The following is a 23,876-nucleotide window of genomic DNA, read 5'->3' as shown; positions in this document are numbered from 1 at the left end:
CTATTGATTCCTTTGAGAGTATTTTTAATTTCATTTATTGTGCTGTTCATCATTGTTTGTTTGCTCTTTAGTTCTTCTAGGTTCTTGTTAAACATTTCTTGTATTTTCTTCATCCTGTTTCCGAGATTTTGGATCATCTTTACTATCATTACTCTGAATTCTTTTTTAGGTAGACTGCCTATTTTCTCTTCATTTGTTTGGTCTGCTGGGTTTTCACCTTGCCCCATCATCTGCTGCATATTTCTCTGTCTTCTCATTTTGCTTAAGTTAATGTGTTTGGGGTCTCCTTTTCACAGGCTGCAGGTTTTCAGTTCCCGTTATTTTTGGTGTCTGCCCGCAGTGGGTGAGGTTGGTTCAGTGATTTGTGTAGGCTTCCTCGTGGAGAGGACTGGTGCCTGTGCTCTGGTGCATGGGGGTGGATCTTGTCCTTCTGGTGGGCAGGGCCGTGTATGGTAGTGTGTTTTGGGGAGTCTATGAACTTAGTATAACGTTAGGCAGCCTCTGTGCTATTGGGTGGGGCTGGTTTGCTGTCTTGCTAGTTGGTTGGCATAGGGCATCCAGCACTGGAGCTTGATGGGCATTGGGTGGAGCTGGGTCTTAGTGTTGAGATGGAAATCTCTGGAAGAGCTCTCACTGATTGATATTATGTGGGTCTGGGAGGTCTCTGGTGGTCCAATGTCCTCAAGTCAGCTCTCCCACCTTGGAGGCTCAGGCCCGACACTCAGCCAGAGGACCAACAGATCGGAAGAAAAGGAAGGAAAAAAAAAAAAGCGAACAGACAGAACCCTAGGACAAATGGTAAAAGCAAACCTAGACAGACAAAATCACAGAAAGAAACATACACATACACACTCAGAAAAAGAGAAAAAAGGAAAAGAAAATTAAAAAGGAATAGAGCCACCAAACCAATAAACAAATCCAGCAGTGATAACAAGCACTAAAAAGTAAACTAAGATAAACATAAAACCAAAACCAAATCAGACACAGAAAGCAAACCCGAAGTCTACAGTTGCTCCCAAAGTACACTGTCTCAATTTTGGGAATATTCGTTGTCTATTCAGGTATTCCACAGATGCAGGGTTTATCATGTTGATTGTAGGGATTTAATCCACTGCTCCTGAGGCTGCATGGAGAAATTTCCCTTTCTCTTCTTTGTTTGCACAGCTCCTGGGGTTCAGCTTTGGTTTTGGCCCTGCCTCTGTGTATAGTCCACCCTGAGGTGTCTGTTCCCCGCCCAGACAGGAGAGGGTTAAAGCAGCATCTGATTAGGGCCGTCTTGCTCACTCAGGCTGGGGAGAGGGAGGGGTAACATAGTCATAATTGGAATGCAGGGCAATCCTGTGGCAACAGAGGCCAGCATGACATTGCAACAGCCTGAGGTGCACTGTGTGTTCTCCCAGGGAAGTTGTCCTTGGATCACGTGACCCTGGCAGTGGTGTGCTGCGCAGGCTCCCGGGGATTGTGGGTGGTGACCTGTGCTTGCACACAGGATTCCCTCCCAGAGGTGCAGGTCCTGTCCCTATTCTTTTGTCTCTGTTTTTTCTTTTTTCTTTTGCCCTACCCTGGTACATGGGTATTTTCTTGCCTTTTGGGAAGTCTAAGGTCTTCTGCCAGCTCTCAGTAGGTGTTCTGTAGGAGTTGTTCCACATGTAGATGTATTTCTGATGTATTTGTCGGGAGGAAGGTGATCTCCACATCTTAGTCCTCCACCATCTTGAAGCAGATTCTCATTGTTTTAATTTTTAATTTTTTTGCTATTATTTATTTATTTATTTTTATTGAAGTAGAGTTGATTTACTTCAATAAAATAAAATGTTGTGCCAATCTCTGCTGTACAGCAAAGTGACTCAGTTATACACATAGAGACATTCTTTTTTTAATATTTTCCATTTATGCCTTATCACAGGATATTGAATATAGTTCCTTGTGCTGTACGTTAGGACCTTGTTTATCCATTCTAAATGTAATAGTTTGCATCTACCAACCCCAAGCTCCCAGTCCACCCCCTCCCTTCCCCCCTCCCCTTTGGCAACTACAAGTCTGTTCTCTATGTCTATGAGTCTGTTTCTGTTTTGTAGATAAGTTCATTTGTGCCATATTTTAGATTCTGCATATAAGTGATAACGTGGCATTTGTCTTTCTCTTTCTGACTTACTTCACTTAGCATGATAATCTCTAGTTGTATCCATGTTATTGCTAGTGGCATTATTTCATGCTTTTTTATGGCTGAGTAGTATTCCATTGTATATATGTACCACATCTTTTTTATCCAGTCATCTTACAGTGGACATTTAGATTGTTTCCATGCTTTGGCTGTTGTGAACAGTGCTGCTATGAACATAGGAGTGCATGTATCCTTTTGAATTATAGTTTTGTCCGGGTATATTCCCAGGAGTGGGATTGCTGGATCATATGGTAATTCTATTTTAGTTTTCTGAGGAACCTCTGTACTGGTTTCCATAGTGGCTGTTCCAACTTATGTTCCCTAAGGACTCCACACAAAAACTACTAGATCTAATGAATGAATTCAGCAAAGTAGCAGCATACAAGATTAACATTCAGAAATCTGTTGCATTCCTTTATGCTAACAATGAAGTATTAGAAAAAGAATGTAAAACAACAATATCTTTTAAAATTGCACCAAAAAAAAAAAAAGAAAAAAAGAAAAAAAAAAACCTAGGAATTAACCTGACCCAGAAGGTGAAAGACTTATATGCTGAGAACTATAAAACATTAATCAAGAAAATAAAAGAGCATTCAAAGAAATGGAAAGTTATCTCATGCTCTTGGATTGGAAGAATTAATACTGTTAAAATGGCAGTACCGTCATTGTTATAATTTTTAACCCTCTGATGACAGATGGTATTGAGCATCTTTTCATATATATGTACATATGTATATGTAGAGAGAGAGAGAGGAAGAGAGAGAGAGATGAAAATGCCCATTTTTGCCCATTTTGGGTTATTTTTTTCTTGTTTAGTTAATAAAATAAATTTAGTGGACATTTTTCTGTTTGGTATTAGTCTTCCTGATTATTATTCTGGGTACATTATTGAGAGCTTGTTTACTATGAGCCAACTTCAATACTTATCTCTTTATATACATTATTATACTTAATCTTCATAACCACTCTATGATGTATTTTTCTCACTTCATAGATAAAGAAATAGGCTAGGGGGCTTCCCTGGTGGTGCAGTGGTTGAGAGTCTGCCTGCCGATGCAGGGGACATGGGTTCGTGCCCCAGTCCGGGAAGATCCCACATGCCACAGAGCGGCTGGGCCCGTGAGCCATGACCACTGAGCCTGCGCATCTGGAGCCTGTGTTCCGCAACGGGAGAGGCCACAACAGTGAGAGGCCCGCGTACCGGAGGGGGAAAAAAAAAAAATAGAAATAGGCTAGTAGGAGGCAGGGCCTAAATATATAGTTACTCATAGGCAGGGCTTATGCTGTTACCTGCTATTTTAAACTTTTATATTAATGCTCCAAATTTTTAGAAAATCATGTAAGTAAACATCTTGACATTTATTTAAAATCAGGAAATGAGTATCCGTAAGGAAACTGTTTTTTTGGTCACTCTGGTTTTCATAGTACAGAAAGTAAAGAAAGCTGTTAAAATTGACCAATTAATTCAAGAAAAAAATCAGTTGAATTTTATAGAAGGCGTTTTACATTTTGTGACTGTGTGTTTTAAACCACACCAAAAAGCAGAGATAGGAATAGCTGATGGGAACTGAAAACTGCAATAAGCTTTCTTCTAAACCATAAAGTGCAGTTGATAGACATCTTTTTATAGATATGCCTGTGATTGCACACTGTTTTTAGGCTTGAAAAGTTTTTCATCAAGGAAAACCTTTCCTTAAAATTTGTAAAAGCTGTTTACAATAAAATAGCAAACTATGAAAAGAAAGAAACCTATCCAGCTCATTTTAAAGCTAAGCTGGACCATATTTTCCTTAAAATGCAGACCACAGCAGCAGTGGAGCACAATTTAGTATATGTTTAGTGAGTAAAAGTTTTTTAACACTACTTCCAAAATAAATTTTCAAACCTTAAATTCTTTATAAAATTTAGATAATGACAAACCCAGATGTGAGAGGGAAGGGAAAATAAAACTAATCAGATTTAGCAAAATTTGTGAAGCAACTAGGATTACAGAAATAAAGGAATGAATTCAACATAGTCCCAGTATTAGTTAATTATTGCTGTGCAACCAATTACTTCCCCAAACTACCAGCTTAAAACAACTCACACAATTTCCAGATGTAGCTTTACTGGGGGGTTCTGGCTCAGAGTGTCTCACAGATCTGAGGCTCACTTACATGGCTTTTGGCAGGAGGTCTCAGTTCCTTGCTGGTTGTTGGCCAGAGGCCTCAGTTTCTTGATGCATGGGAGTCTTCTTAGGCCATCTGAGTGTCCTTATAACCTGGCATCTGTCATCCCTCAGAGTGAGTCATCCAGGAGACAGATAGAAAGACAGGTCAAGACAGAAGCCACAATAGCTTGTATAACCTAACCTCTGAAATGACGTACCATTGTTTTTGCCATATACTATTGGTGACATCACTGGAATAATGGTGGAGACAGCTACACAATGGTGTGACTGCCAAAAGGTGGGGATAATTGGGAACCATCTTGGAAACTACCATAGTCTTCCCTCTGGTCCCCAATGATTCACATTCTTCCCACATATAGAATATTTGTACCCTCTTCCAAGACCCACCAAAGCCTCATCCCATTACAGCATTAGGTAAAAGTCCAAAATGTCATATCTAAATCAAGCCCAGGTGTGGATGAGGTTCTACAGTACAGCTCTTCAAGTATAATTTCTGTCCATCCGTAGACTTATGAACTAAAGAAACAAGTTATTTGCTGCTTACCACCTGACATGAAATGGTGGAATGGGTAAAGGACAACCTCCATAGACACTTCTCTTTAAAAAAGGTGAAAATAGGAGGCACACAGGAGTTACTGGTCCATAAAATCCAGCAGGGCAAATTTTGGAAGGTTCTTGATTAGGACCTGGCCCCATTGACCAGAAATGATTCTAGGTGGCTTTTAGCTCAGCCCTCTGGGCTCTTGGTTATATTCTCTTGTCATCCTTAATTTTATGAGAGATGGTAAATGTTTTCAGCTAGTCAGTTTTCTAAACCTGTTTTCTGTCAATAGAATTTTTGGGAGTTAAAGACTTTTTTCATTTTGTACTGTCTTTATCCCCTTTCATTCCAAGATGGAGGTGTTTCTGCAAATATAATTCTCTTAAAATATTCATGGACTGCCTGTGAATCTTATTGTCCATTAGATAAAAGCCACATACACAAATTTGAGATAAGCCATTAAAAATTTATTTATTTATTTATTTATTTATTTATTTATGGCTGTGTTGGGTCTTTGTTGCTGCGCACGGGCTTTCTCTAGTTGTGGTGAGCAGGGGCTACTCTTCGTTGCGGTGCACGGGCTTCTCATTGCTGTGGCTTCTCTTGTTGCGGAGCATGGGCTCTAGGTGCATGGGCTTCAGTAGTTGTGGCATGCGGGCTTCAGTAGTTGTGGCTTGTGGACTCTAGAGCGCAGGCTCAGTAGTTGTGGCACACGGACTTAGTTGCTCTGCTGCATGTGGGATCTTCCCGGACCAGGGATCGAACCCATGTCCCCTGCATTGGCAGGCAGATTCTTAACCACTTCGCCACCAGGGAAGCCCAGAGATAAGCCATTTTTTACCTTGAGCTTCTGCTGAGAGAGCTGAGAGACATTAAGCTTCTTTCGAAACACTATTGTTTGATTGAAAGGGTCTGTGACACCCTCAGACTCTTTAGAGGTTGTTTTGTTAGTTCGAATGGTGCCCTGAGGTCTTAACAAAGAATTTTACAGCCACATAGTTTGTTTTATGTTTAGACTGTGTTTTCCTGGCAGAGCTCCAAATTTGATCTTTGCCCAGAAGCCATTTCTTATCTTCAGGGGTGGAGGGGAGAGTGGGAGGGAGGGAGAGAGGGAGAGGGAGAGTGGGAGAGAAAGAGAGAGAAAAAAGAGAGAGAGAGAGAGAGAGAGAGGAAGGGAGAGAGAGACTATGATAAAAGCCTAATAATGGAAGTGACATACTGTTATTTCTGCCATGTTCTATTGGTTACACAGTCAACGCTGGTATAATGTGAAAAGGGACTATACATATGAGTGAAAATCAAGAGGCAGGAATCATTGGGAGCCATCTGGAGGTTGTTTACCATGTTCCTGCCTTTAAGAAGTTCATAGTGTAGTGAGTGTTTATTAATGCCTACAGGTTCTAAGCACCGTGTTAGATAGCCACATGTTCATTTGGTATTTACAGTCCTGAAAGGAACTGCTACCCCCTATTAAAGCTTATAGAGATCAAGTAAGTTGTTCAAGAACTCAATAGAGAACATAGATTTTAAACCTAAGTTTGGGAAAAAAAAACTTGGGAGCCTAGGCCTTAGATAAAAGAGTAGATAAATAGCCCATAGGATTATTGTCTTTGTATTTAAATATGAATTTTCTTCAGTATACTTATGTTCAGCAGTTGGTATTTGACTTTCGTTTCATATGTGGACATCTCTGATCAATTATCCTTTTTTGTATTCCCTTCTCTGTATACCTCTGACCTTATCCTTCTGACTTCTTCTCACCACATTCCATGGAGTCCTTTGAAGCCTCAGACTTATTCTTTTTCTTTTCTGCCTTTTTACTTTTATTTATTTATTTTTTTTATTGGAGTATAGTTGTTCCACAGTGTTGTATCAGTTTCTGCTGTAAAGTGAAGTGAATCAGCTATATGGATAAATACATTCCCTCTCTTTTGGACCTCCCTCTCACCCCGCTCCATCCCACCCATCTAGGTCATCACAGAGCACCAAACTGAGCTCCCTATGCTATACAGCAGGTTTTTTGGAGCCTCAGACTTATTCTAAAGTAAATAAACATCTTTCACATCTCTTACTTAAATTAACCCTGGCTTTTTTTTTTTTTTCCTTCTGGAATACCACTTCTTTTGGGGCCATCTTGAGTAAGGGCTATTCATTCCCCTCTGTCTTTTTGTCTTCAAGTAGTAAGTTGAATCAGCCCATTTCCAGTTCCAATTATTCTCATTTGTTGTTGTATAAAAATTCTTCTTCCTTTGAAATTTGTTCCACCTTATTCAGCTTCTCTCTTTGTCACTGTCATTTATCAATTTCCCTCTAGTTTACTCTTTGTTGATCAAAGCCTTTGGCACTCTTTACCAGTTTTCTCTCCATTCCAAATTCTACTGTCATTCTGGATAACTTCAGTGACAAGGTTCATTCATCTAATGCACTAGTTTCATAATTTCTTGTTATTTTCAAAATTTCTTGTTATTTTCAACTTCAGTGACATTCTACCCCTTTTCAACATCCTATTTTCATGGCTAAACCCTGTGAGACACCTTGAAATCTTTACTGTTTCATTATATTGGCCAGCTACAATCTCCTAGATTTCCAGTGGTGTTCTGCTTCCTTACATATAAAATACCTGCTGTTGGATCTTATCAAGACCTCTCGTTTTCTTGATTCTTCTCTCCCCTTCCCTCCTCTCAGTTTATTAATCAAACAAAACTGATTCTGGCTAATGTAAGTAGAAAAGGAATTTATTAGAAGATAGTAAAGCGTTCACAAAATCAACAGGAAAGCTGGGAAACCAGCTTGGACAAAAGGGCAAGGACCAAGGAGCCTATACCACAGCTAAAGTCATGCTGTAAGGACAATCTGGTTAATGTGCCACTGCCCCGGACCACTGGTACTAAATTCTTGCTGTTATTGCTTCTGCCATTCCCATAAATAATTTAAAAATTATCTCTACATTTTTGTATTACTTCCTAAGATTCAAAAATCCTGCACAAGAACATCTGATTGGCTGAGCCTAGATCACGTGCCTGTTCCTTTGTCACCAGAAGACTAGGAGAGGGAAGATCTATCCTTTTTGACTTACTTAGTGAGAGAGAGAATATTGTATTCTGCTAATACTATATACAAAGGGATTCTCTCCAAGCAGGAAGAATTTTTGGATTCTGGGTGTGAAAAAAAATGAAGAAGAGGAAAAGGAGAGGAAGAAGAGGAGAAAAAAAGATGGAGAAAGGGGAAGGGGAAGGAGGAGATGGCAGCATCCACAATGTCTAATTTAGCCTAATACTGGCTTGGGGATTGGGGGAGTCTGCCTTTAAGCCATCTGATCCAACTTCAGCCTCTTTATTCTCAGTAGTTGATCTTGCTTGTATTTAAAAAATGGTAGCCATCAGACCTGAACTCTCTTAACTTGTTGCCTCTACCTATAAACACACTTTCATCAGCACTCTCCTTTCCCACCTTCCGTTAGTTATCCTAATAGAAGAGCTGTTCCTACTCTTGTTCAAGGCTAATTTTCTCATTTGTATTCATGATCTCATCATGAATGAGGTACTCCAGGACCTTCATTAATTAAGCCTTCCTCCCCTTTAGTTAAGATTATTTATTAATACCTCTTTTATGCCAGACATTGTTGAGTGCCAGAAGATATAAAGATGGGGCTTTCCTGGTGGCGCAGTGGTTGAGAGTCCACCTGCCGATGCAGTGGACACGGGTTCGTGCCCCGGTCTGGGAGGATCCCACATGCCGCGGAGCGGCTGGGCCTGTCAGCCATGGCTGCTAAGCCTGCTCATCCGGAGCCTGTGCTCCGCAGCGGGAGAGGCCACAACAGTGAGAGGCCCGCGTACTGCAAAAAAAAAAAAAAAGATATAAAGATGAATTTGATATAGCTTTGAAGGACAGTATTTAGTGGGGGAAAGACAGGCACAAACAACTGATTGCAGTACAATGATTTAATCACAATTATTTGTGTAGTTTGTTTACTACTAATTTTCCATTAGACTATGAGCATGTTTGTTTGTTCTACACTGTCTTCAGCATCTAGTACATAGTAGGACTCAATAAATGAAGAGAAGGGAGTAAGTACAGGGTGCCGTGGAATCACTGAGGATGTGTTCTTGGCTCAACATAGAGAATGAAGGAAGGAAGATTTGGGGTGTGTCCTAGAGGCTTGGTGGAGGAGATTGCAGGAGCAGCATATTAAAGGTTTAGAAGTCAGCAGAAAAGAAAATGAGGGGAGAGTACCAGGCAGAGAGAGGAGTATGAACAAAGGTAGTAAATGGGGAGTAAGTGGATGGTTTGAGCACTTAGGTGTTAAACAGAATTATTAACAGTTAACATCTATTACATGCATACTTAGCATATGCTTACATACGTATTCTAAGTATTTACAGTATTCTGTGGATAGAGTATTACTTCTATTTTATTTATTTATTTTTAAAATAAAATTTTATTTATTTATTTATTTATTTATGGCTGCGTTGGGTCTTTGTTGCTGCATGTGGGCTTCCTCTAGTTGCAGCAGGAGGGAGCTACTCTTTGTTGCAGTGCGCAGGCTTCTTACTGCGGTGGCTGCTCTTGTTGCAGAGCACGGGCTCTAGGCACACTAGCTTAAGTAGTTGTGGCGCACAGGCTTAGTTGCTCCACAGCATGTGGGATCTTTCCAGACCAGGGCTCAAACCCGTGTCCCCTGCATTGGCAGGCAGCTTCTTAATCAGTGCGCCACCAGGAAGTCCCTACTTCCATTTTAGAAAAGAAAAATATCTTCTGTCCTTAGGGACACTAAATAAGTTACCCAAGGGCACTTAGCCAATAAAGAGTAGAGCAAGGCTTTGTTTTGGGGTCTTTCTGGATGCAAAGTCTGATGTCCTTTATAATTACCATGCTATATTAACCAAACTTGGCTGCTCATCAGAATCCCTTCAGGTACTTTGTAAGAATACGGATTCCTGGCCCTACCCAGGATACTGGATCAGAATTTCCAGGGCCAGAGCTTATAGCTACATATCTGCAACAAGCTTTTAGGTGTATGTTCTCATATAATTGGCGTGGTACTGGTTTTCTCACACTTGAGAATCACTGCATATGACGTTGAGAGCAAGACAGGAATAGCTCACTAGATCAGACAGATTTTCCTATGTATTGCTAAGGATCTTTGACTTTATCTTGTAGGTGATGGGGAGATTCTGAAGGGTTTTAAGCTGGAAGTGATGTAATCAGATATGCAAATTATGCACACCACTTTAACCATATGAAGGATGAAGTTGAAGGTACGAGGTTGCAGGCAACCTATATCTTCAGATTTCTGTCTTTACTGGTTTCTTCCTTTTTTGCCCACAAGCATTCTCAAATCTCTAAATATTTTCTTCTCTTAGTCCTGCCAACCTTTCAGTTGTGTGTGCTTCCTCTTTATCCTTGCTAAAATTGTAAAAGAAACAGCTATACTTAATGCCAGCTTTCAATCAGTTTAAGAAATATCACTTCTCATTTTCTCCATTTACTGCCTCACCCTTAACAATCCAGCTTTCACACCATTACCCTATGTCTTCTCCAAGGTCATCTTCCATTCAGTATTCATTGAATGTTATTTGGAAGTACGATCCTTTCTCAGATTTGATTTGAAAAAAATACCTGGGATCTAAGAAAGGGATCTAAAGGAGTAGAGAGGGAGGAGACCTTCAAGATGGTGGAGGAGTAAGATGTGGAAATCACCTTCCTCCCCACAAATACATCAGAAATACATCTACATGTGGAACAACTCCTACAGAACACCTACTGAACGCTGGCAGAAGACCTCAGACCTCCCAAAAGGCAAGAAACTCCCCACGTACCTGGGTAGGGCAAAAGAAAAAAGAAAAAAACAGAGACAAAAGAATAAGGATGGAACCTGCACCTCTGGGAGGGAGCTATGAAGGAGGAAATGTTTCCACACACTAGGAAGGCCCTTTGCGGGCAGAGACTGTGGGTGGTGGAGGGGGGGAACTTCGGAGCAATGGAGGAGAGTGCAGCAACAGGGGTGCAGAGGGCAAAGCGGAGAGATTCCCGCACAAAGGATCAGTGCTGACCAGCACTCACCAGCCTGAGAGGCTTGTCTGCTCACCCTCCAGGGCGGGTGGGGGCTGGGTGCTGAGGCTTGGGCGTCAGAGGTCAGATCCCATGAAGAGTACTGGGGTTGGTTGCGTGAACACAGCCTGAAGGGGGGCTAGTGCGCCACAGCTAGCCAGGAGGGAGTCCGGGAAAAAGGCGGGAACAGCCTAAGAGGCAGGAGACCATTATTTCGGGATGTGCGACGAGAAGGGATTCAGAGCACCGCCTAAACGAGTTCCAGAGACGGGCATGAGCTGCGGCTATCAGCGCGGACACCAGAGATGGGCATGAAATGCTAGGGCTGCTGCTGTAGCCACCAAGAATCCTTTGTGCAAGCGCACGTCACTATCCACACCTCCCCTCTTGGTAACCTGTGCAGCCCACCGCTGCCAGGGTCCTGTGATCCAGGGACAACTTCGCTGGGAGAACACACAGCGCCGGGAGAACCTCAGGCTGTTGCAATGTCATGCTGGCTTCTGCCGCTGCAGGCTTGCCCCACTTTCCATACCCCTTCCTCCCCCCTACCGGAGTGAACCAGAGCCCCCTAATCAGCTGCTCCTTTAACCCTGTCCTGTCTGGGCAGGAACTGATGCCCTCAGATGACCTACAAGCAGAGGTGGGGCCAAATCCAATGCTGAACCCCAGGAGCTGTGCAAAAAAAGAAGAGAAAGGGAGATCTCTCCCAACAGCCTCAGGAGCAGCAGATTAAATCTCCACAGTCAACTTGATGTACCCTGCAACTGTGGAATACCTGAATAGAAAATGAATCATCACAAAATTGAGATGATGGACTTTGGGAGCAACTGTAGACTTGGGGTTTGCTTTCTGCATGTAATTGGTTCCTGGTTTTATGTTTATCTTAGTTTAGTATTTAGAGTTTATTATCATGGTTAGATTTGTTTATTGATTTGGTTGCTCTCTTCCTTTTATATATATATATATATTTTTTTTTTCCTTTTTCTCTTTTTGTGAGTGTGTATGTGTATGCTTCTTTGTGTGATTTTGTCTGTATAGCTTTGCTTTTACCATTTGTCTTAGGGTTCTGACTGTTTTTTTGGTTTTTTAAGTATACTTTTTAGTGCTTGTTATCATTGGTGGATTTGTTTTTTGGTTTGGTTGCTCTCTTCTTTCTTTTTTTTAATTTTTCTATTTTTAATACTTAAAAAATTTTTTTTAGTTTAATAACTTTATTTTCTCCCTCCCTCCTTCCCTCCCCCCTCCCTTGCTTCCTTTCTCCCTTTTCTTCTGAGCCGTGTGGCTGACAGGGTCTTGATGTTCTGGCCAGGTGTTAGGCCTGTGCCTCTGAGGTGAGAGAGCCAAGTTCAGGACATTGGTCTACCAGAGACCTCTCGTCTCCATGTAATATCAAATGGTGAAACCTCTCCCAGAGATCTCCATCTCAACGCTAAGACCCAGCTCCACTCAATGACCAGCAAGCTACAGTGCTGGACACCCCATGCCAGACAACTAGCAAGACAGGAACACAAGCCCACCCATTAGCAGAGAGGCTGTCTAAAATCATAATAAAGTCACAGACACCCCAAAACACACCACTGGACGTTGTCCTGCCCACCAGAAAGACAAGATCCAGCCTCATCCACAAGAACACAGGCACTAGTCCCCTCCACCAGGAAGCCTACACAACCCACTAAACCAACCTTAACCACTGGGGGCAGACAGCAAAAACAAAAGGAACTGTAAACCTGCAGCCTGTGAAAAGGAGACCACAAACACAGTAAGTTAAGCAGAATGAGAAGACAGAGAAACACACAGCAGATGAAGGAGCAAGGTAAAAACCCACCAGACCAAACAATGAAGAGGAAATAGGCAGTCTACCTGAAGCAGAATTCAGAGTAATGACAGTAAAGATGATCCAAAATCTTGGAAATAGAATGGAGAAAATACAAGGAACGTTTAACAAGGACCTAGAAGAACTAAAGAGCAAACAAACAATGATGAACACCACAATAAATGAAATTAAAAGTTCTCTAGAAGGAATCAATAGCAGAATAACTGAGGCAGAAGAATGGATAAGTGATCTGGAAGATAAAATAGTGGAAATAACTACCTCAGAGCAGAATAAAGAAAAAAAGAATGAAAAAAAATTGAGCACAGTCTTAGAAACCTCTGGGACAACATTAAATGCACCAACATTCGAATTATATGGGTCCCAGAAGAAGAAGAGAAATAGAAAGGGACTGAGAAAATATTTGAAGAGATTATGGTTGAAAACTTCCCTAATATGGGAAAGGATAGTTAATCAAGTCCAGAAAGTGCAGAGAGACCCATACAGGATAAATCCAAGGAGAAACAAGCCAAAACACATATTAATCAAACTATCAAAACTTAAACACAAAGAAAAAATATTAAAAGCAGCAACGGAAAAACAACAAATAACATACAAGGGAATCCCCATAAGGTTAACAGCTGATCATTCAGCAGAAACTCTGCAAGCCAGAAGGGGGTGGCAGGACATATTTAAAGTGATGAAAGGGAAAAACCTACAACCAAGATTACTCTATCCAGCTAGGATCTAATTGAGATTCGATGGAGAAATTAAAACTTTTACAGACAAGCAAAAGCTAAGAGAATTCAGCACCACAAAACCAGCTTTACAACAAATGCTAAAGGAAATTCTCTAGGCAGGAAACACAATAGAATGAAAAGACCTACAATAACAAACCCAAAACAATTAAGAAAATGGTAATAGGAACATACATATTGATAATTACCTTAAATGTAAATGGATTAAATGCTCCCACCAAAAGACACAGAGTGGCTGAATGGATACAAAAACAAGACCCATATATTTGCTGTCTACAAGAGACCCACTTCAGACCTAGGCACACATACCAACTGAAAGTGAGGGGGTGGAAAAAGATATTCCATGCAAATGGAAATCAAAAGAAAGCTGGAGTAGCAATTCTCATATCAGACAAAATAGACTTTAAAATAAAGACTATTACAGGAGACAAAGAAGGACACTACATAATGATCAAGGGATCAATCCAAGAAGAAGATATAACAATTGTAAATATTTATGCACCCAACATAGGAACACCTGAATACATAAGGCAAATGCTAACAGCCATAAAAGGGGAAATTGACAGTAACACAATCATTATAGGGGATTTTAACATCTTGCTTTTCACCAATGGGCAGATAATCCAAAATGAAAATAAATAAGGAAACACAAGCTTTAAATGATACATTAAACAAGATGGACTTAATTGATATTTATAGGACATTCCATCCAAAACAACAGAATACACTTTATTCTCAAGTGCCCATGGAACATTCCCCAGGATAGATCATATCTTGGGTCACAAATCAAGCCTTGGTAAATTTAAGAAAATTGAAATTGTATCAAGTATCTTTTCTGACCACAGTGCTATGAGACTAGATATCAATTACAGGAAAAAGTCTGTAAAAAATACAAACACATGGAGGCTAAACAATATACTACTTAATAACCAAGAGATCACTGAAGAAATCAAAGAGGAAAACAAAAAATAACTAGAAACAACTGACACTGAAAACATGATGACCCCAAACCTATGGGATGCAGAAAAAGCAGTTCTAAGATGGAAGTTTATAGCAATACAGTCCTACCTCAAGAAACAAAAACATCTCAAATAAACAACCTAACCTTACACCAAAAGCAGTTAGAGAAAGAAGACCAAAAATCCCCAAAATTAGAAGAAGGAAAGAAATCATAAAGATCAGGTCAGAAATAAATGAAAAGGAAATGAGCGAAACAATAGCAAAGATCAATAAAACTAAAAGCTGGTTGTTTGAGATGATAAACAAAATTGATAAACCATTAGGCAAACTCATCAAGAAAAAAAGGGAGAAGACTCAAATCAACAGAATTAGAAATGAAAAAGGAGAAGTAACAACGGACACTGCAGAAATACAAAGGATCATGAGAGATTACTACAAGCAACTCTATGCCAATAAAGTGGACAACCTGGAAGAAATGGACAAATTCTTAGAAAAGCACAACCTTCCAAGACCAAACCAGGAAGAAATAGAAAATATAAACAGACCAACACAAGCACTGAAATTGAGACTGTGTTTAAATATCTTCCAACAAACAAAAGCCCAGGACCAGATGGCTTCACAGACAAATTCTATCAAACATTTACAGATGAGCTAACACCTATCATTCTCAAACTCTTCCAAAATATAGCAGAGGGAGGGACACTTCCAAACTCATTCTGCAAGACCACCATCATCGTGATATCAAAACCAGACGAAGATGTCACAGAGAAAGAAGACCACAGGCCAATATAACTGATGAACATAGATGCAAAAATCCTCAACAAAATACTACCACACAGAATCCAACAGCATATTAAAAGGGTCATACACCATGATCAAGTGGAGTTTATCCCAGGAATGCAGGGATTCTTCAGTATACTCAAATGAATCAGTGTGATAAACCATATTAACAAATTGAAGGAGAAAAACCATATGATCATCTCAATAGGTGCAGAAAAAGCTTTCAACAAAATTCAACAGCCATTTATGATAAAAATCCTCCAGAAAGTAGGCATAGAAGAAACTTACCTCAACATAATAAAGGCCATATATGACAAACCCACAGCCGACTTCGTTCCCAATGGTGAAAAACTGAAACCATTTCCTCTAATATCAGGAACAAGACAAGGTTGCCCACTCTCACCACTATTATTCAACATAGCTTTGGAAGTTTTAGCCACAGCAATCAGAGAAGAAAAAGAAATAAAGGGAATCCAAATCAGAAAAGATGTAAAGCTGTCACTGTTTGCAGATGACATGATACTACACATAGAGAATCCTAAAGATGCTACCAGGAAACTACCAGAGCTAATCAATGAATTTGATAAAGTAGCAGGAACAAAATTAATGCACAGAAATGTTTTGCATTCCTATACCCTAATGATGAAAAATCTGAAAGAGAAATTAAGGAAACATTCCCACTTACCATTGCAACAAAAGGAATAAAATACCTAGGAATAAACCTACCTAAGGAGACAAAAGACCTGTATGCAGAAAAGTATAAGACACTGATGAAAGAAATTAAAGATGATACAAACAGATGGAGAGATATACCATGTTCTTGGATTGGAAGAATCAACATTGTGAAAATGACTATACTACCCAAAGCAATCTACAGATTTAATGCAATCCCTATAAAACTACCAATGGCATTTTTCACAGAACTAGAACAAAATATGGAAACACAAAAGACCCAGAATAGCCAAAGCAGTCTTGAGGAAAAAAATGGAGCTGGAGGAATCAGGCTCTCAGACTTCAGACTGTAATACAAAGCTACACTAATCAAGGCAGTATGGTACTGGCATAAAAGCAGAAATATAGATCAGTGGAACAGGATAGAAAGTCCAGAGATCAACCCATGCACATATGGTCACCTTATCTTTGATCAAGGTGGCAAGAATATACAATGGAGACAAGACAGCCTCTTCATTAAGTGGTGCTGGAAAAACTGGACAGCTGCATGTATAAGAATGAAATTACAACACTCCCTAACACCATACACAAAAATAAACTCAAAATGGATTGAAGACTTAAATGTAAAGCCAGACACTATAAAACTCTTAGAGGAAAACATAGGCAGAACACTCTATGACATAAATCACAGCAAGATCAAAAATTGACCCACCTCCTAGAGAAATGGAAATAAGAACAAAAACAAACAAATGGGACCTAATGAAACATACAAACTTTTGCACAACAAAGGAAACCATAAACAAGACCAAAAGACAACCCTCAGAATGGGAGAAAGTATTTGCAAATGAAGCAACTGACAAAGGATTAATCTGCAAAATTTACAAGCAGCTCATGCAGCTCAGTATCTAAAAAACAAACAACCCAATCCAAAAATGGGCAGAAGACCTAAATAGAAATTTTCTAAAGAATATATACAGATTACGAACAAACACATGAAAGGATCCTCAACATCAGTAATCATTAGAGAAATGCAAATCAAAACTACAATGAGGTGTCACCTTACACCAGTCAGAATGGTCATCATCAAAAAATCTACAAACAATAAAGCTGGAGAGGGTGTGGAGTAAAGGAAACCCTCTTGCACTGTTGTTGGTAATGTAAGTTGATACAGCCACTATGAAGAACAGTATGGAGGTTCCTTAAAAATCTGAAACTAGAATTACCATATGACCCAGCAATCCCACTACTGGGCATATACCCTGAGAAAACTGTAATTCAAAAAGAGTCATGTACCAAAATGTTCATTGCAGCCCTACTTACAACAGCCAGGACATGGAAGCAACCTAAGTTTCCATCGACAGATGAATGGGTAACAAAGATGTGCCACATATATACAATGGAATGTTACTCAGCCATAAAGGGAAACGTAATTGAGTTATTTGTAGTGAGGTGGATGGACCGAGAGTTTGCCATACAGAGTGAAGTAAGTCAGAAAGAGTAAAATAAATACCGTATGCTAACACATATATGTGGAATCTAAGAAAATAAAAAAGGTTCTGAAGAATGTAGTGGCAGGACAGAAATAAAGACACAGACATAGAGAATGGACTTGAGGACATGAGGAAGGGGAAGGGTAAGCTGAGAGGAAGTGAGAGAGTGGCATGGACTTATATATACTACCAAATGTAAAATAGATAGCTAGTGGGAAGCAGCCGCATAGCACAGGGAGATCAGCTCGGTGCTTTGTGACCACCTAGAGGGGTGGGATAGGGAGGGTGGGAAGGAGACGCAAGAGGAAGGAGATATGGGGATATATGTATATGTATAGCTGAATCACTTTGTTATAAAGCAGAAACTAACACACCATTGTAAAGCGATTATACTCCAATAAAGATGTTATAAAAAATAAAAAATAAAGGACTAGAGAGAATTGTCCATGAGTGGAGAAATCACACTAGCCTGTTTAAGAACTGGTGGTATGAGCAAATGGCCCACAGGCAATTACAATTCATAGGGCCTTCCATCTGTAGATGGATAGAAGTTCTGATAGAAAATTAGTTTGGTTTTGGATAGGTTGAGTTTCAGGAGGTGAGATATGTAGTAGAAATATAGGACTGTCACTTGGGTGAGAGAGGGCTTAAAGTTAAACAAATAGATGTGCTAGTCCACAGCATGAAGTCTTCAGACTCTGAGAGTAATTAATGCATTAAATTCATTAAGTATTTTTGTAATAATTCATATATTGTAGTTCTTTATATCTTGAAAACAAATTATTCCACTAAAGGCATGACAAGTATATCATGAGAAGTTTAGTTTATCATGACATATTAGAATTTAAAATTATATAAGGGGGAATTCCCTAGTGGTCCAGTGTTTAGGACCGTGCACTTTCACTGCCAGGGCCCTGGGTTCCACCCCCGGGTGGGGAACTAAGATCCTGCAAGGCACATGATGTGGTGAAAAAAAAAAAAAAGGATTCAGTTTGACTTTGGTTTGGATCATAATCATGTGAGACCCTCCCATATGGTTGCATTTTACTAAAATAAAAAGCACTAAGTCCCTTTATATATTTTCTGTAATCCTTCCATTTTCTATATGTTTTCTATTCAAGCTGTATTTTCCTCATTTTAGTTTTTCTATTCATTCTAATTTTCTTTTCATTGCTTTATTCCCTACTAAGTTGTCTCTATTAAAGAATGAGAACCAACCTAATTGTGTTTTTAAAAATTTGGGGTTGGGAATTCCCTGGTGGACCAGTAGTTAGGACTGCATGCTTTCAGTGCCAAGGGTGCCAGCGTGGCGTAGCCAAAAAATAAATAATATTTTGAGTTGTTTTTACTGGTTTTTTTTGTTTGCTTGCTTTCTTTTTGTTGTTATGAAATGTTCCCTGAAACTAGGTAAGCAGAAATATAATAAAATAAAACTTGCTTGCAATCTTTCATGTCTGGCTAGAACCCCCATTGTAGTATGTACGTGACCTGTAACTTTTAAGACCCTATGATGGAATCATGTTAAAAATAGGCTATACTCTATTTACAACAGCCAGGACATGGAAGTGTCTAAGTGTCTATTGACAGATGAAGGGATAAAGAAGATGTGGCACATATATACAGTGGAATATTACTCAGCCATAAGAAGAAATGAAATTGAGTTATTTGTAGTGAGGTGGATGGACCTAGAGTCTGTCATACAGAGTGGAATAAGTCAGAAAGAGAAAAACAAATACCGTATGCTAACACATATATATGGAATCTACAGGGGAAAAAAAAAAGGACTTAGGTGCAGGACAGGAATAAAGACGCAGACATAAGAGAATGGACTTGAGGACATGGGGAGGGGGAAGGGTAAGCTGGGACGAAGTGAGAGAGTGGCATGGACATATATACACTACCAATGTAAAATAGATAGCTAGTGGGAAGCAGCACTGGAGATCAGCTCCGTGCTCTGTGTCCACCTAGAGGGGTGGGATAGGGAGGGTGGGAGGCAATATGCAAGAGGGAGGAGATGTGGGGATATATGTATATATATAACTGATTCACTTTGTTATACAGCAGAAACTAACACACCATTGTAAAGCAATTATACTCCAATAAAGATGTTAAAAAAATAGGCTATAAAACTGGTCACAGTTGGAACAGTTATCTTGAGTAGGAAACAAAAACTTAGGACCCCTAAGTCCTATTTCATTGTGCCATATATTAATGTAAAATTATACAATTTTGTTGTGTCTTTTTTTTTACAACTCTTACAAGCATTATAAAACTTACACATAAAAACATTTCAAAAATTCAAAGCTTCCTATTATGCAGAATTACAGATATATCAATCTTAAATGCCAACTCTTGTATATGATAATATTTATTTGTAACCTAAGCAAGTTTTTAAAAGCAATGAGAAGAAGAGTAATGTAGCTAAAAGAATAGAATCTTTGAAGCCATACAGACTTAGGCTTGAATCTTTAATTTCTCATTTACTAGATATTTGCCCTCAAGTCACTTATTTAACTTTTTTAAGCCTCAGTAACATCATCATTTAGATAAGGATATTAATGCCTAATCCAGATGATTTTTGTGGGAAATAATTATAGCAGCTCACACCTACAAAGCACTCTTGTGTGCCAGAGTCTCTATATACGTTGTTCCCTTTAATCCTCACAGCAGTGTTGCAAGGTAGTTGTCGTCATCATCATCATGATCATCACCATCGCTCCCACTTTATATATGAGGAAACTGAACCTTAGGGAAATTTGGTAATTTGCTGTAGCTAGTATGACCTTGTGGATTCAAGCCAGTTCTCTCTGATTCCAGAGCTCTAGCTTTTAGATAAAATCATGTACATAAAACCCTTGGATCTGATATATATTACATGTATAAAATTTGTTCAAACCTATTCTCCATACCCATCCTGCAAATGAAGCTAAAATGTTCCATATTTCACATTTTAGGATACAAAGTAAAGGCAATCCCCAAGTTACAAATTCCCAATGTAACAGAATAAAAATACCTTATGTTTTTGAGTGCTTACTATGTGCCCAACACTTTACATAAAGCATTTAATGCCCATGGCGGCTCTATGGAATAGGTAACTCTCATTAGCTCCATTGTACAGATTGAGGACTAGGGCACAGAGAGGTTAAGCAACTTGTGCAAGGTTACATAGTAGCTTGGCAAAGATGGGATCTGAGTAGTGAGTCCAGAGTGTATGGACTACATTATTTATAAATATTTTAAAGAATACAGTGCCTAGTATATAAGGGATGTTCAACAAATATTTGTTGAGTAAATGAATAAACTAATGAATGAAACAAACATGGGCTCTCCTTTACCCTTTTCACTCTAAGCCTCCAGTTAGTAACTAACTTATTCTGGAAACACCATCTGAAATTATCTGAACTACTGTTTCTTTCCCATCATCTTCATTCTTTCAAGAATATATAATTGCTGTATTTAAGTTCTCAAATGTGGCTAAATATGGTGGTGTATATCTGTAGTCACAGGTGATTAGGAGAGAGACTAGAAGCTTGTTTGAGCTATAGAATGCAATGCTTATTGGGTATTTTCATTAAGTTTAGCACCTATGTGGTTATTCTTTATTTTTAAATCATTTAATCATTCATATAACAACTTTTATTGAGCACTAAGTACCCACTATGTGTCTGCTTTGTGCTATGGCCTGGGGTTATAAACGTGATGAGAACAGATGAAGCCTCTGACTTCACTGAGTTTACAGTCTAATGGGGGTCGGCATCCCTGGGTGGGGGGAACAGTGAAACAATTACAAAGTTATGGGGAAACATAGGGCACAGTGAGGATACATTCATCATCTATTCTCTGGATCACTGTGCGAATCTTCTAACCATTTCTTTGCTTCCAGTTGAGTTTTCCTCCTAGCAGCAAGAGTGATCTTCCTTGATTATAAATCTAGCCTGATACTCCGTACTTTATAAATCCTAACTTGATACCTATTGCCCTTAGAATAAAATCCAAATTCCTTTAATATGTCTTACTAAAAACGACCCTTAATAATGTCGAGTTTGTCCCCACCTTGCAATCTCTCTTCTAGTTACATCCAATTATAAGGAAGTAAAGGAGCAAAAACTTGAACTCTTCTTTATGCTTTTTAGTTTCTTTTCTGAAACTGTAGTACAATTTTGTTTCTTGTTACTTTGAATTACTTTTTAAGGAAGAGAAAAATAATTGACCAAAGTTAACATAAAGGATATGATTTTTTTTGTTGTTCTCTGAGGCATTTTATTTGTATGTATGTATTACATCCCTAGAAAAAGAATCCAAGTTTCCCTCCTGTGTGTTTTCGTCTTGCTTCTTCATGGTCCATGATTCCAGCTGAGGTTGTCAGTACACTGAAACCAAACTGACGGGATGGGAGCAGGTTATTCTGCCATTTTTCTAGATCTTTGGGTTGCACATCAAACCTGGGGCTGATCACACTTAGCCTGCCTGTGAGGTTCACAACAATTTTCCCAGCCCTGTGATCATCGATGATTTCAAATTCGCCAATGTAACCATGCTTCATCATCACAGTTAGAAACCTGATGACGGGGCTTCCCTGGTGGCACAGTGGTTGAGAGTCCGCTTGCCGATGCAGGGGACACGGGTTCGTGCCCCGGTCCGGGAAGATCCCACATGCCATGGAGCGGCTGGGCCCGTGAGCCATGGCCGCTGAGCCTGCACGTCCGGAGCCTGTGCTCCGCAACAGGAGAGGCCACAACAGTGAGAGGCCTGCGTACAGCAAAAAAAAAAAAAAAAAAAGAAACCTGACGATGACTTTGGAGCACGACCTAATAAGAACCTGTTGTTTGCCTCTCTTTTCGGCATTGTCGATACTTTTGAGAGCATCAGCCAGGACATTGATACGCACCATTATGGCGGCATGGAAAGATGGCGGGAAGAGCAAGGATATGATTTTTAAAAAGCACAGTTAAATAGTATTAAGAATTCATGGGAAATGGAGGGTACACAACAATTGAAAAAAGTATTCCTGTTTGTTGACACTCTTAAAAATACTGCTAAGATTCTTATTTTATCAAAATAGATAAACCTTCCATCAGTATACAATATATTTAAAAATACATAGGATACTCTGACATATATTACAGTTGTTCTGTTATACAAATGTGCTTGTTAACTAGTATTTCTGATATTATTTCATCATCTGACCATCTTGTACAACTGCTTATTTCCACATATGGTCATTCCATATTTTGCTAAATGGGCACTCTATAAAAAGTAACATTTTTTAGAACACCTGCTGAACATGACATTTCTGTGAAATTAAATATATTCTTGTTAATATTTTCCCCAAGCTTCACAAAATTGCATATACCTTACTGAAAAGTTACATATTATATTTTAGCTTTATTTAATTCTTGAGATAACGTTTGTGATATTGAATTAGATGTAACCATGAATTAAATAGACAGAATTACTTGGATTATCAACCAAGCTTTTTTTTTTTTTTCCTGGCTGTGCCACACACGGGATCTTAGTTCTCAACCAGGGATCAAACCCGGGCCATGAAAGTGGAAGTGCCAAGTGCTAACCACTGGACCACCAGGGAATTCCCAAGCATTTTTTGACATATGTTAAAGTTATAGTTTAAACATATTCTATAGCAAGAGATTTGTTATTTCCAGAGCACATTTATGAATTATGACTTTACTTTTCTATTGATATGACTAATAAAGAGTTAAGTTTAAATGAGACTTTGTGCCTTATGAAGGAGGACTGTGTATGGATCTTTTTTTGTTTCTTTTTTAAGACCTATGTAAACACATTTTTCATTAATGGTAGCCTTGGTCAATGCAATGTTTCTTAAAAACAAAAACAAAAACAAAAATAAGTGATTAGTCAACAGTAGAGAACAATAAACCAAACCCTGATCCATGACCACTTAAACACATTTCAGAGGGAATTTTCCCATTAGTTGAAAGGGCTACATGACTTCTAACTTTTCTTTCCATTCTACATTCTGAGGTTTGTAATTGATTTTTTTTTCTCTAATGACCTAAATATGTCATCAGCCAAACACTTCATGGAAGTTTCTCAAAAGTTTGCCTAAAATCTTAATCTGGTGTGTTAATAACTAATGAACACATGATGGGCCAACTTAAGTTAAATTAGTACCAACTTACAATAATGTTACATATACACAAATTTATAGAGAGAAGTACTTTGATTACCAAGGTATTTTTAAAAATTCGTGATAACACATGATCACATTACATTTAATTTTAATAAACTTATAGGTAAAAAAATCTATTTCTTAAAACATAATCATTTTCTTAAGTACCTCATTTGTTATATTCTAATAATCCTAAAGATTTTTTTCCTGATAAAAGTTATTTTTCCATAAAATATTTTAAAATCAAAGACATTATTTCCATTGTTGTTTTGAAATATTGATTTGAACAATGTAAGTTACCAAATATTTTTGGCAAGCATTCACATCCA

At 38.9% G+C, this 23,876-nt stretch overlaps 2 protein-coding genes across 2 annotated transcripts in view; one reads left to right on the top strand and one right to left on the bottom strand.

The window, feature by feature from the left end:
- The window catches only part of DRC8 (dynein regulatory complex subunit 8), a 127,872-nt gene that overhangs the window by 35,776 nt on the left and 68,220 nt on the right, over positions 1-23,876 (top strand). The gene's annotated exons all lie outside the window — the stretch shown is intronic.
- Positions 21,682-22,362, bottom strand: LOC307049208 (small ribosomal subunit protein uS8-like; the record flags this gene model as incomplete). The annotated part of the gene is made up of 2 exons (XM_079698642.1): positions 22,181-22,362; positions 21,682-21,955 (listed from the first exon to the last, which is right to left on the bottom strand). The coding sequence occupies exons 1-2, from the start codon at positions 22,285-22,287 to the stop codon at positions 21,682-21,684; spliced, it is 381 nt and encodes a 126-aa protein (XP_079554768.1). The 5' UTR covers positions 22,288-22,362.

This window comes from Hyperoodon ampullatus (genome assembly GCF_949752795.1).
Source record: "Hyperoodon ampullatus genome assembly, chromosome: 2".
NCBI lineage: Eukaryota > Metazoa > Chordata > Mammalia > Artiodactyla > Ziphiidae > Hyperoodon > Hyperoodon ampullatus.
This window is presented reverse-complemented; position numbering and strand designations above follow the sequence as displayed.